Raw genomic sequence first — 12,690 nt, 5'->3', positions numbered from 1 at the left:
TTCGCAAACTCCCATTTCACGAGATCTAAATTAAGCGCAGGTGGTAAAAAATATCAACCAGTAAGTGAATCGGTGCAACTGGGCAAATGACCCTGTGAGCACTGATTGGGGGCAATGTGTTATCTGTAACAAACAGACCAGAGCCTGAAATGGGTTTAGCAGATCAGCAGAACCTTTTCAGTAGGAAACACAGAATGGTCAAACAACCATATTTAAAAAGACTTTCAGCCAAAAGGATTTTTAATGATTCCCAAATCATGAAAATTAAGATGGAAGTTCTTTTTCCAGGATGAAAACCACGTTCACCCTAATTGGAATGACCATGTTTTCTGTGCAAGCAAATCGAGTGATTTACAAATTCTGGACACCTTGACAGCAGATGCGTACTTTCCAGCAGTGACAAACATCTCATCGCAGCATTTGGAGAAGATGACCGTGGTGGCATTCCCGACGTTGAGGCCGGCAGCAGGGCTGCCACAGATGGCGTCTCTCTTGGCTATGCTCCACACCACCACACTGCCCAGACGAAAGGACAAAGAGAGTCAGGGGAAAACAGGCTTTCAAAATAAGAAACGGCTCTTTTAGCGGTTCTAGAAGGAAAAAAAATAAAAAGGTTACTTACAGAGGAACAAAAGAATTACACTGACCCCCTGCCCCCCAGACGTCTCCTCAATCGCACTGGGTTAGAAGATAAATGGGTGACATTTTAAAAGTTTTGAAGGAAAATGATTATGAGGCTGGAAAACCATCAGCCTATCAATCAAGTTTGATGCTAAATCTAAAGAGATTTTCAGACAGGCAGGGCATAAAAGTTTACCACTCATTTATCTCTTGTAAAAAAATTTCCTTGGGGAAGTACTCCAGAAAAAAAAAAATCATTAATTAGAAGCAATAAAGGGGGTGACATAGGCGTGTTTTCAAACTTGAACATGTAGCTGATTCACTTGGAGGGCTTATTAAAACAGAGAGTGCTAGGACCTACCCCCAGACTTTCTGATTCAGTAGGTCTGGGGTGGGGCTTGAGAGTCTGCTTTGCTAAAAAGTCTCAGGTGACACTGATGCTGGTGGTCCGGGGACCACACTTTGAGAAGTGCGGTTGTAGGTTACCTTTCCATCTTTCTGAGTACAGTCATACAATTTAGTCCTAAACTGAATAGTGTTTGCTTAATGATATCAAAAATATGGGGGGGGGGGTCTTACGTTAAACACTGGGATCAGAGTATTAAAGAAAAAGAATGCAGATGGTACAAACCTGGTTAATGTAAAAACATGCCTACCTATGTTCCCCAAATTTTCTACATGTGGAATGAATTATCACAGGTGGTCTAAATCAAGGTATAACCAAGATCGCCAGGAAGGGGGAAGGAGGAGATAGTATAAGAGCTATGAATTCTTTTTCTTAGTAGGAAGTTGATAGATACCACCTAAGGTGGAAAAATTGAGAGGCATGTCACTTAAAAGTTGTAAAAAACTAGATGAACCAATATCAAAAAAGACTGTTAAAACCTCATACCCAAGAGAAATAAAAATGTACGTCCACACAAAATCTTGTACTCAAGTGTTCCTAACAGCATTATTAACAGTAGCCTAAAAGTGGAAATGACCCAAAAGTCTATACATTAATGAATGCATAAGGAAAATGTGGTATATCCATACAATGTGAAAACGGTCACAAAAGGCCACATATTGTATTACTTCATTTATGTGAAACATACAGAGCAGGCAGATCTATACACACAGAAAGTAGGTTAGTGCTTGCCTGAGGCTGGGGCGGGGGCAGTGGTGGAGCAGGAATTGGGAGTGAGGGCTGATGGGCACTGGGTTTCTTTTTGAGGTGTTGAAAATGGTCTAAAATTGATTGTGGCAAAGGTTGCACAATATAACACGTCAAAAATGTCCTTGGGGAAGTATTCTGGCAAAAAAAAAAAAAAACCCACTCAACTAACCACTATACTAAAAACCACCTGACTGTACATCTTAAATGGGTGGATTTCATGGTATGTGAAATGTATCTCAATAGGGCTGTAAAAAAAAAAAAGAATCCAAGTGTCTCTGGAGAGTAGAACTCTTCATGGTGGAGGGGATACAAATTTTGAATCCTTCTGCATAGTAGGACAACACACTTGCTTTATAAACCACGAACAGGTATAGCTTTAATTTTTCAAAAACAAGTTTAAGATTTAAAAATAAATAAAAGGCACCAACATAGATAGCTGGCCAAATAAACTCCAGCATATCCATACAATTGAATAGCATACAGTTGTTGCAAAGAGTGATATGTATGTCTACATATATACACATAGAAGATATCCTTGGTATAAAGTTAGTCAAAAGCAGGTTGTAGTACAACACTGATAGTATGATAACATTAATGCAACAACTTCACAGATAGGTTACAAAATATTCAAAATATATGCATATGCAAATTCTAGAGTGTCCACTCTAGTTCCCAGCATTCCTTCTGTTTGTCTCCCTCTGTGGAGACGCCAGGTGGTTTGGGTAGAATGGACCCTCCCACACGGTCAGGGTTGACCCATGACTATCCAAAAGCAGTCAACAGGACCCTATGCTCCTCACCAATGTGACTATTCAGGGGTGGGCATGTTGCATTTTCCTAGTACCGCAAAATTTGTTTTTCTTTCGAGAAGAAACTTTCTTGAGAATGTTTTTCTCAACATCTCCAGTTTTCCGTAAGCAAATCTTCGATAGCCTAAAATCAAGCTTAGAATTACAGAGGAGATGACAGTTTTGCAGATTAATCTTGGTTAAGGAGCCGTTTTTTTCTCCCCCCCAAGGCCTAGCCTTGGCAACTCTTCGGCAGGGTCTGGGGGTGGGGGTGATAATTGCCAAGCTTGAAAAACCTCTGGGGCTGGGACCCAGGCATCAGGGGTCTTATTTCCTCAGGTGATTTCAATGTGCACGCAAGATTGAGAACAACTGCCTTAAGTTGAGCTAGGAATGTTAATAGCTGATTTCTGGATGCATTTCTTACAAAAAAAAAAAACAAAACAGTCCAATGGGGATAAGCCAGGGAAGTCTGATTATTTACATGGCAAGGGAATGACCGTGAAAGGAGGAAATCTTGTGACGATTTTGTTGATTTGCTATATATTAAGAGAACTGTCAATATACAACTACACACAAATGTAAATTTCCATTGTAATTAACCTGTGTATCTCAAACAAGAAAATATCTGTGAAAGTGCACCAAAGTATTAAATCCTACACAAACTTCAGGTGTTATTTTTCTTCTATAGATGATGTTCCTTTAGCATTAACACAGGAATATGTACTACATTGATTTTTATTCCTAATATAATGCTTTGAAATACTTTTCCCGCCCAATTTCATTTGTATGTATTCTCTCCCTACTAAACTTGACTGTGAGATCCTTGAGGGCCAAGATAATGTCTTGGTGAGGCAAGTTAAAAAATTAAAAATGCCACCTCTGGAGTCACACTGCCAGGGTTTGTCCCCCAGCTGTGCTACTTAGCAGCTGGTGAGTTCAGTTCCTCATCAGTCATATGGTCCCAATAGCTCCCACCTCATGGAGCTGTCATGAGGCTTAAATGAGATAATGCAGTTAAGATACTCAGCACACACCTGTCCCATAGTAAGTGCTCAAAAAAAAAAAATTAGCTGTTGTCTATGATGAGAATGATGGTGACAAGATGATGTCATCTTTTACAGCAATGGTTCTCGATTTCGTTGCACATTAGAATCACCTGGGAAGACTTTCTAACTCTTAAAGCCAAGGCCAAGTGATCAAAGTCTCTGAAGGTGGAGCCAACCATCAGTAATTTTCTAAAGCTCCCAGTTGATTTCAATGCACTGCCAGGCTTGAGAATCAGCATCCCATGGTATTTTCGTCATAGCTTTTTCACACCACACACGCTCTACAGATGGGCAAACAGAGAATGTTAGAAAGGAGAGGGTACTTAACACATCTAGAAATATGCATGGCGGAAAATAGGTAAATATGCTTAGTTCATTACCTTCCATCATCTGGGCCTCCTAGTGATACCAAGTACAAATCATTTGGTGAAAAGGCCAGAGCTTCAATTTTGCCCTTGTGAAGTGATAGCCGAGCAATCAGCTCCCTTTTCTTATAATGCCACAAAATGATATCCGCCTGGGAGCAAGAATACACTGTCAGATCATAGACAGGCTTTGAAAGAACTGGAGGAGATAGCTACCCCTCTTGGTGAGAAATAATCATTCGTCATTTTTCTAGAAATTAGAGCAGGTCTTACAAACATGACAGCAACAAGATGGAAACAGTTGTAAGCAGGGACGTTTGTTTCTGAGCATTACCGGTCACAAGTTGCAACACCTCCGCTCTCAGCCTGATAGAATGAAAATGAGTTCCAAGAGAGGTCAAAGGAAGAGGAGGAAGGGTATAAACAGGGTAGCACAGAGCTATTCTGAAGTGGGGCAGTTTTTCTTGGGAGGCACCGCTAAATCTATTCAGAATGAATGATTTTGTAGTTTATTCACCTTGAAGCCCATGAATGTGACTTGTCCGGAAGCAATGTAAACTCCGCTCTTGGAGATGGTCACACAGGAGACATTGTTGCCATGACCGTGTAGGAAATTCTGTTCCTGAGTATTTAGTGCCTGAATGAGGATGGTGCAACCCAGAGGGTAAACCAGATGCTCCTGGTCGGGATGGCATTTTAGACCAGTGGGGACATGTCCTAAAAGAGATTAAAAATAAGAGTAAAAAATAAAAAAATAAGTCAGGGGCAGAAGTGGCTGGTGGTTTTTATTTAAATTGAGCACAAAAGAACGCTTTTGAAATAAGCCTTAGTTCAACTAAAATAAGTGTGTGTGTGTGTGTGTGTGTGTGTGTGTGTGTCAGGGAGGGGTAATAGGTAATTTTATTCTACTGACAAGAAGGTTGGTCTAATATATAAGCTTCTCAAACTTTAAGGTGCATAAAAGTCCCCAGGGGCTCCGGTTAAAATGCAGATTCTGATTTTAGGTCTGGGGAGGGGCCGAGAGTCTGCATTTCTGACAGGCTGAAGAATCCTAGGACTTCTCATAGTGAGACCTCAATCCTCCAGATATTTGCCAAGAAGCATCTCAACAATTATAAATCTTTGTAATATGTTCTAATATGAAATAGACATGAGTCCTCCCTTATTACTCACCTTTGGTCAGAATTGTTTCGGTTATTCTTCATATGTATTTTACAATATACACTTTAAAGTCAGCTTGAGTACTTGAACAACTCATGTTTGTATTTAGGGGAGTGGCATTAAATGTATAGATTAAGGAAAAATAATTTTTATAATAATACATTATATTTCCTTTCTAAAAGCAGGGTATGTTTTTCCATGAAGTCTCCTTTTATGCTCCCTGGCGGCATTTCTAATATTTCTTCATAAAGATCTCACACATTTATTTTGTTTACTTCTTGGTATTTTAACATCTTTTTTTTATTGCTATTTCCTTCCCCATCAAAAGAGTCACAGATATTTATTAATATAGTTTTCTGGTCCTTAATGAACTCAGCTTTTATATTTAACTCCCTCTGGAATTTAGTTTGATGCATAACGTGATTCCAGTAGCTAAATAGATTTTTTTTCTTCAAACGGCCAAATATATTAATTGAATAAATGATTTCTTTCACTTTAATTGTGATCATCATTCCTTTTTTATGCAGTAAGTTCTCATAATACTAAGGTTTGTGTCTGGGGGTGATCTTGTCCTTGTGAAATGTATACTTAGTTTTTCTCATTGCAGCCTCCTTATAAACAATCATATGGCTATCCATATGGTAAAAGTAAAATTAGATCCCTACTTCACACCATCCACAAACAATACATTCCAGATAGATCATGGATCTAAATGTGAAAAACAAGACTTAATGTACATACAAGTTATAGGAAATGACTTGAACATGACGCAAAAGAGCAAATCCTAACAGAGAAGGCCAATATGTGCATCCAGTTATGTTAAAAATCACAAACTTCCTGGGAGTTCCCAGGTGGCCTAGTGGTTAGAATTCCGGGCTTTCACTGCCGTGGCCCGGGTTCAATCCCCGGTCAGGGAACTGAGATCCCGAAAGCCGCGCAGCAGAGCCAAAAAAAAAATTAAAAACTAATGACAAAAGACAAAATGAAAAGAAAACCCAAACCAGGAGAAGATATTTGCAATGTCCGTAATAACAGACAGAGAATCATACCCAGCAGAATATACAAAGAACTACCATGAAGCAATAAGAAAAACACAAACTGCCCGACAGAAAAATGAGCAAAGGCTATGAAGAGGCAATTTATGATGGAGGAAATTTAAAAGCCAGAAAACACATAGAAAGATATGCAGGTGCACAAGTAACCAGGGAAATGCAAATTATATCCAAAATGAGATACCACTTCATTTCCATCCTAATGGCTAAAATTAAGGAGGACAATACCAAGCATTAGTGATGTGCAGCAAAGGGAACACTCACAGACTGCTTAATGGGAGGGTAAATTGGTAGAATTGCTTTGGAAAATGTGTATTGGTTAAATAAATTGGGGCATATCTATGCAACAGAATATTACATTAAAATATATTAAAATTATGGCATAGAGTATATTTACTGCTAAGGAAATATTTGCATGGCATCCTAGGTGGAAAAAAAGTCTGATTATAAGAGAATATATCAGCATGAGACCACTTTTGTTAAAAAAATTTATATGCCAATATATATTTGAAAGGATCATACCAAAAGTTTAACAGTGATATCTTTAGGAAATGCAATGATGGCTGATTTTTTTTCAGTTTCACTGTATTTTTCCAATTTTCTAAATTCTTGTTCTTAAGTATGGCTATGGATTTACCCCTGTATTACACTGTATTCTCAGTGCACAGCATACTATTTGGCATACAGTAGTTCTAGATAAATGCATATTTGACTCTATGAAAAAATCTAAATTGCCACAAAATCAAGGAGGTAAAAACAATTCAATTAATTTTATTCAATTTTAAAAGGCCGAGATAATTGCCATAGGAGACACTGAGGTATAATTGACCATATATTTAGTCTTTGAGTGCCACAAAACAGCACAAATTCAGTAGCAGGGCTCTCTGCTGGTCACCAGTGTGACCCTTTGCCCTCATAGTACGTCGCCCATATCCTTTACCAATGACCTGGTGATCAGCTCTAAAGATGGCCAGTATCTCGGATGCACTAAATGCCCACTTTCTATCAGAGACTGTTAACCTAAAACGAAGACTCAAGAGCCAAGTCCTAGAATGTGCTAACACTTTAGCCATTGATTGTTCTCTGTCTACGTTGCCACAATTTTAAAGATTTCAGGCATCACAATGCACTTTTTTAAAAGTTTGCTTTTTAAAAAAAATAGATCTTTATTGGAGTATAATTGCTTCACAATACTGCGTTAGTTTCTGTTGTACAACAAAGTCAATCAGCCGTATGCATACATATATCCCCTCCCTCTTGAGCCTCCCTCCCACCCTCCCTATCCCACGACTCTAAGTCATTGCAAAGCACCTAGCTGATCTCCCTGTGCTATGCTGCTGCTTCCCACTAGCTAACTATTTTACATTCGGTAGTGTATATATGTCGATGCTACTCTCACTTCGCCCCAGCTTCCCCTACCCACCGTGTCCTCAAATCCATTCTCTATGTCTACTTCTTTATTCCTGCCCTGCCACTAGGTTCATCAGTGCCATTTTTTTTTTTAGATTCCATATATGTGCGTTAGCATACGGTATTTGTTTTTCTCTTTCTGACTTACTTCACTCTGTATGATAGACTCTAGGTCCATCCACCTCACTACAAATAACTCAATTTCGTTTCTTTTTATGGCTGAGTAATAGTCCATCGACAGATGAATGGATAAAGAAGATGTGGCACATATATACAATGGAATATTACTCAGCCATAAAAAGTTTGCTTTTTAAAAAATGCAATCCATTGCTTGTTTTCATCCTTCTCAGAAAACCAAACAGCATTTCCCCCCTTCATGTTGCAAATAGGAGGGGGTCATAAATCAGATTTAGGCAGACCAGGCCTCCTCTGACCAAAGCATCTCTCCTCTCCAGCTCCCCCTGGCGTCCTCTTCGCCTTCTGTCGTGGACTGAAATCCTCACCATTAGAATCCCCCCTACCCCCCAGCTCCTTCTCATTAGTACATCGGCTGGGATTTTAGAAGGTAGTTGGTCCCAGGGGCCTACACGGATTCTGTAGGTGGTTACTGAGGGGCAGGCAGTATTGCGGGTTGTGTGGGGCTTAGAGCCAGGGGAGAGCTGACTAGTGGGAGAAGGCTTTCAAGTCACACTTAACTTATCCTTAAGGAGGAGGAGGCATTTCGTTCCTTTTAGGTGCTGGCAAAACCCATCCCATTCTTTGAGGCTTGGAGTGAGGATGTGACTCTCTAAGACTTTTGGGGAGGAGGGGCTCTCTGGGTCCCCAGTGCTTCGCTCATGCCAGCGTCCCAAGCTGCCTTCCAGGTGCTACCTGGGGTCTCACTCTCCCTGTTTGCACTACGCGTCCCTGGGGTTCCTAAACCACCCAACCCAGACGTGCTCGAGGTCTCACCATTGAATCCGATCACGGCCTCAAGCTCCAGCTCGGCCACCTCAGCCACCTCATCCTTGGGCGAAGTTTGGGTCTCCATCATCCGGAGACTCCGCTCACTTTCCTCTCAGCCGCCAGAGATGCAGCGTCTTCCGGTCGTTATGGTAACGGACGTGCGCATGCGCGCCAGATCAACGCCTGCGCAGAAACCCAGCCGAAGGAGTTCGAGTCCTTTTGCCCTCTTGCAAATGCAAAGAGCGGTTCTTTTTACCATCTAGTATTTCTCCGGAAATTTAAGGGACAGTAAATGCACAGAACTAATTCCCTCCTCTCCCATGTAAAGAGTCTGTGACCTTTGGGGTAACTATATAATCGAGCACCTAATAGCATTTAAAAATTAAACATAAAGGATTGCCTCTGATGGAAAGGCTGCTGTAAGACAATATATAATTGATACTTCTTTGGGTCCCTTGTCTGAAGCAGGACAAAAAGTTTTTTTTAACTATACTGAGGTATAAATTATATATAGAATTTACTTAAAGTGAGCTTTAGTAAATTTATATTGTTGTGCAACTATCACCACAATCCATTTTTTGTTTGTTTGTTTTTGTTTTAAGCAGGATAAAATGTTAAGTAACTGCTAGAGGTCTTGAGGGGCTCCCACCTACCTGGGAAAATGCTTAGATTTTGTTCAAAAACAATTTTATTTTAATTGCACCCAACTGTTCGCGTCTCTTAGTGGTAGCCGATTGCTCCAACCTACAGTTCCCCGGGGGAGCGCTTTCCTTTCTTCATCACAGTTTGGAGCCCTTGGGGTATGTATATTCACTTTGCAAACTCCAGGTTCCGGTCGCGCACGGGTCGAGCCGCGGGGTATGAGCCGCGCGGGCCGCCGTAGTCAGCTGTTGCGAGCAGGAAGTGTCCGAGGAGTGGGTGGAGACTGCACCATGGCCCCGGACCCCTGGTGAGCCCGGGTTGAGGGAGGCTGCACGCGGACGGTCCCGGGGGAGGCCGTGCTGCTGGGGAGCGGGCGGTCGCTAGGCATTAGGGCTGGAGGGCTTTCGGGATGAGGGGAGGGGGAGCAAGGCCCCTTCCCCTGCTGCCGGGGGCGGGGGTTGAGGGGCTGGGCTCTGCCGCATCCCGACACCCTCGGTCCTGACAGGGGTGGCCGGGGCGGGAGACCCGGTGGACCCCTGGGGAGCTGAGTTCCAGTGCGGAATCTCTGAGCATTCCTTTAGCTCTTCGCGGCTGCATCTCCCGGATTCCCGCCCATCGTGGTTGTGGAGCTGGCTGATGCAGGCTTCCCTGGACTCCTGCGAAAGTGAAGTCGGAGTGACCTTTTTGTGGAACGCCAGTTTATCTGGTGAACCTCCTTATTTCGCAGGTGGAGAAACCGAGGTTCAGAATTCATGGTCATCAGCGAGTTAGTAACCAGTGGCGCTAGCATCTAGATCTTGTGGGCCCTTCAAAAAACTTATAGGAATCTGGGAGGGAAATTATGCCGTTGATAAGGTATTTTAGAAGACTGTTTCTATGGCAGCATCTTCTGCAGTAAAACAATAGCTGTTAAGGGTCTTTTATTCAACAGTTAAGTCCCAAGGACTGAATGATGAAAGACACAAGCTCTGATCCGAGGAACCTATTCCTATAGCGTATTGGACTTGAGCTTTTTGTTTACTAATTAAAAATGCTATAGCTCAACAAAGTTCTTCTGGAGAATATGTCATATAGTACTTCTAACATAGTTTATTGTTTAAGTTGCAGATAGTCTGGATATTAAGAGATTAACTTTGCAAGATCAAAGTTAATCTACCTGGGATCTAGATTATCTGGGCCAATGGCTTAATTGATTCAACACTAATTTTTTTTTTTAATTTTATTTATTTATTTATTTATTTATTTTTGGCTGCATTGGGTCTTCATTGCTGCACATGGGCTTTCTCTAGTTGCGGTGAGCAGGGGCTACTCTTTGTTGCGGTGCGTGGGCTTCTCATTGAGGTGGCTTCTCTTGCTGTGGGGCACGGGCTCTAGGCACGCGGGCTCAGTAGTTGTGGCGCACGGGCTTAGTTGCTCCGTGGCATGTGGGATCTTCCCAGACCAGGGCTCGAACCCGTGTCCCCTGCATTGGCAGGCGGATTCTTTTTTTTAATTTTTTTTTTATAAATTTATTTATTTATTTTTGGCTATGTTGGGTCTTCGTTTCTGTCCGAGGGCTTTCTCCAGTTGCGGAGAACGGGGGCCACTCTTCATCGCGGTGCGCGGGCCTCTCCCTGTCGTGGCCTCTCCCGTTGTGGAGCACAGGCTCCAGACGCACAGGCTCAGTGGCTGTGGCTCACGGGCCCAGTTGCTCCGCGGCATGTGGGATCTTCCCAGACCAGGGCTCGAACCCGTGTGCCCTGCATTGGCAGGCAGATTCTTAACCACTGCGCCACCAGGGAAGCCCTGGCAGGCGGATTCTTAACCACTGTGCCACCAGGGAAGTCCAACACTAATTTTTTTTTCACCTAATTTTAACACCCCGATAGAAAATTTAGAAAATATTGAATATTTGCGGAGGAAAAAAACCCCATCTTTAACTCTTATCATTTGGAATAATTGCCACTGTTGATTTTTTTAAATTAATTAATTTATTTTTGGCTGCGCTGTGTCTTTGTTGCTTCGCGTGGGCTTTTCTCTGGTTGTGGCGAGCGGGGTCTACTCGCAGGCTTCTCACTGCGGTGGCTTCTCTTGTGGAGCACGGGCTCTAGGCACGCGGGCTTCAGTAGTTGTGGCTCGTGGGCTCTAGAGCACAGGCTCAGTAGTTGTGTGCACGGGCTTAGTTGCTCCGCGGCATGTGGGATCTTCGCGGACTAGGGCTCGAACCCGTGTCCCCTGCATTGACAGGCAGATTCTCAACCACTGCGCCACCAGGGAAGCCTGCCACTATTGACTTTTAAAATGAATTTATTAATTTGTATAATATATGTGTGTGTGTGTGTGTGTGTATATGTGTGTGTGTGTGTATACATATACACACACCCCTATATATTTTACAAAACAGGGAACATTCCTCCATATCATTAAATATTCACTGAAAACACAATTTTAATGGTGCTTAATAGTGCATCATATGAATGACCATGATGCACTATGATTTAATCATTCCCCTCTTTGTACCCTTTAAAAAATATTAGGGATTTTTTGGGTTTTATTTTTTTTAATTACAAAGACTGCCCTTTTGTTCCATCTCTTATTTCCTTGGCTCACTCCCTAGAAGTGGAACTACTGGGTCCAAGGACTAAGTTGCCCTCCACCTCCTGGAAGCTAACTCCCTCATTTTACACATAAGGTAGGAAATAAAGCTTAGAAATAAGGTAGAGGCCCCAGGGCATCCATTTAGGTTGGTAGAAGCTATCACTGAACCCTAGTCCTCTTCCACAGTTAATGTTGAAAAAGCACTGATAATTTTTCCTGTTCCTCTCAAGGAGTTTGACTCAGCAGCTTTCTCATTTGTTGAAAGTGAAACAATGAGGGACTGTGCTATGCTAGGTCAGCTTCCTTGCGAAGTAGGTTGCTGATCACGAGAGCAGAAAGGAGTACGGAATAGGACTTTGAAAAATCTATAAAACAGACTTGACTACAGCTTTGCTCTCCTACTATTGAAATAGCATAGCTCAGTGACGCTTTACTCCTGAGTAGTGTTCTCCTGTTTAGAAATGGAATATGGCTGTTACTATTTTAATGGCATATCAAAGCCAGTGGTAAGCTCACTGTGTAATAGAAATAGCCAGTGGTGACTGTCTCTGAATGGGTCCTTTGCTAAAGTTAATCAGCTTTACCACTTTTTTCTCTCTGTTCCAGTTCCACAGCCTCTGTCATGGCATCACCATCCTGTTAGTCACTTAGGCCTAAAAACTCTAATCATCTACTTTTTCCTCACTCTTCCTATCAAATTATTCACTGATCTCCACTATTTTTTTTTTTTTCTTTTCTGCCATAGTCCAATCCTTTATAGCCTTATGGCTTCCAGAGAGTAAATATTGGTGGCTGGTTACTGAGTTGAATAGCTGGAGAAGGCTTCTACTGGTCTCTTGCCACTCTTCTCTCATCCCCCAGTGATTTATGTGCATGGAGTTCAGGTTACTTTTCCTAAACTAGTATTTTAGGTACCTGTGTGGT

At 42.0% G+C, this 12,690-nt stretch overlaps 2 protein-coding genes across 8 annotated transcripts in view; one reads left to right on the top strand and one right to left on the bottom strand.

Annotated features, from left to right (window-relative positions):
• The window catches only part of CFAP52 (cilia and flagella associated protein 52), a 36,540-nt gene extending 27,195 nt beyond the window's left edge, over positions 1 to 9,345 (bottom strand). The window contains exons 1-5 of one of the 2 annotated variants that reach the window (XM_082372896.1): positions 9,201 to 9,345; positions 8,554 to 8,773; positions 4,497 to 4,696; positions 3,995 to 4,131; positions 388 to 516 (exon numbers count right to left, since the gene is read on the bottom strand). In XM_082372896.1, coding sequence (XP_082229022.1) covers positions 388 to 516; positions 3,995 to 4,131; positions 4,497 to 4,696; positions 8,554 to 8,635 — 548 coding nt within the window. In that variant the 5' untranslated portion in view covers positions 8,636 to 8,773; positions 9,201 to 9,345. Of the gene's footprint in view, positions 1 to 387; positions 517 to 3,994; positions 4,132 to 4,496; positions 4,697 to 8,553 lie in introns of both variants that reach the window. The other variant, XM_082372897.1, reaches the window with a different exon arrangement.
• A 36-nt stretch (positions 9,346 to 9,381) lies between these two features.
• Positions 9,382 to 12,690, top strand: part of STX8 (syntaxin 8) — a 252,938-nt gene continuing 249,629 nt past the window's right edge. For 4 of the 6 annotated variants that reach the window (XM_082372919.1, XM_082372918.1, XM_082372922.1 and 1 more), the window contains exon 1: positions 9,382 to 9,496. In XM_082372919.1, the coding sequence (XP_082229045.1) occupies positions 9,408 to 9,496 (89 nt within the window). In that variant the 5' untranslated portion in view covers positions 9,382 to 9,407. The remainder of the gene's footprint in view (positions 9,497 to 12,690) is intronic. The other 2 variants (XM_082372920.1, XM_082372923.1) reach the window with 2 other exon arrangements.

The sequence above is a fragment of the Balaenoptera borealis genome (genome assembly GCF_965194805.1).
Source record: "Balaenoptera borealis genome assembly, chromosome: 20".
Taxonomy (NCBI): domain Eukaryota; kingdom Metazoa; phylum Chordata; class Mammalia; order Artiodactyla; family Balaenopteridae; genus Balaenoptera; species Balaenoptera borealis.
The sequence above is the reverse complement of the archived record's forward strand: the minus strand, read 5'-3'. Positions and strand labels throughout refer to the sequence as shown.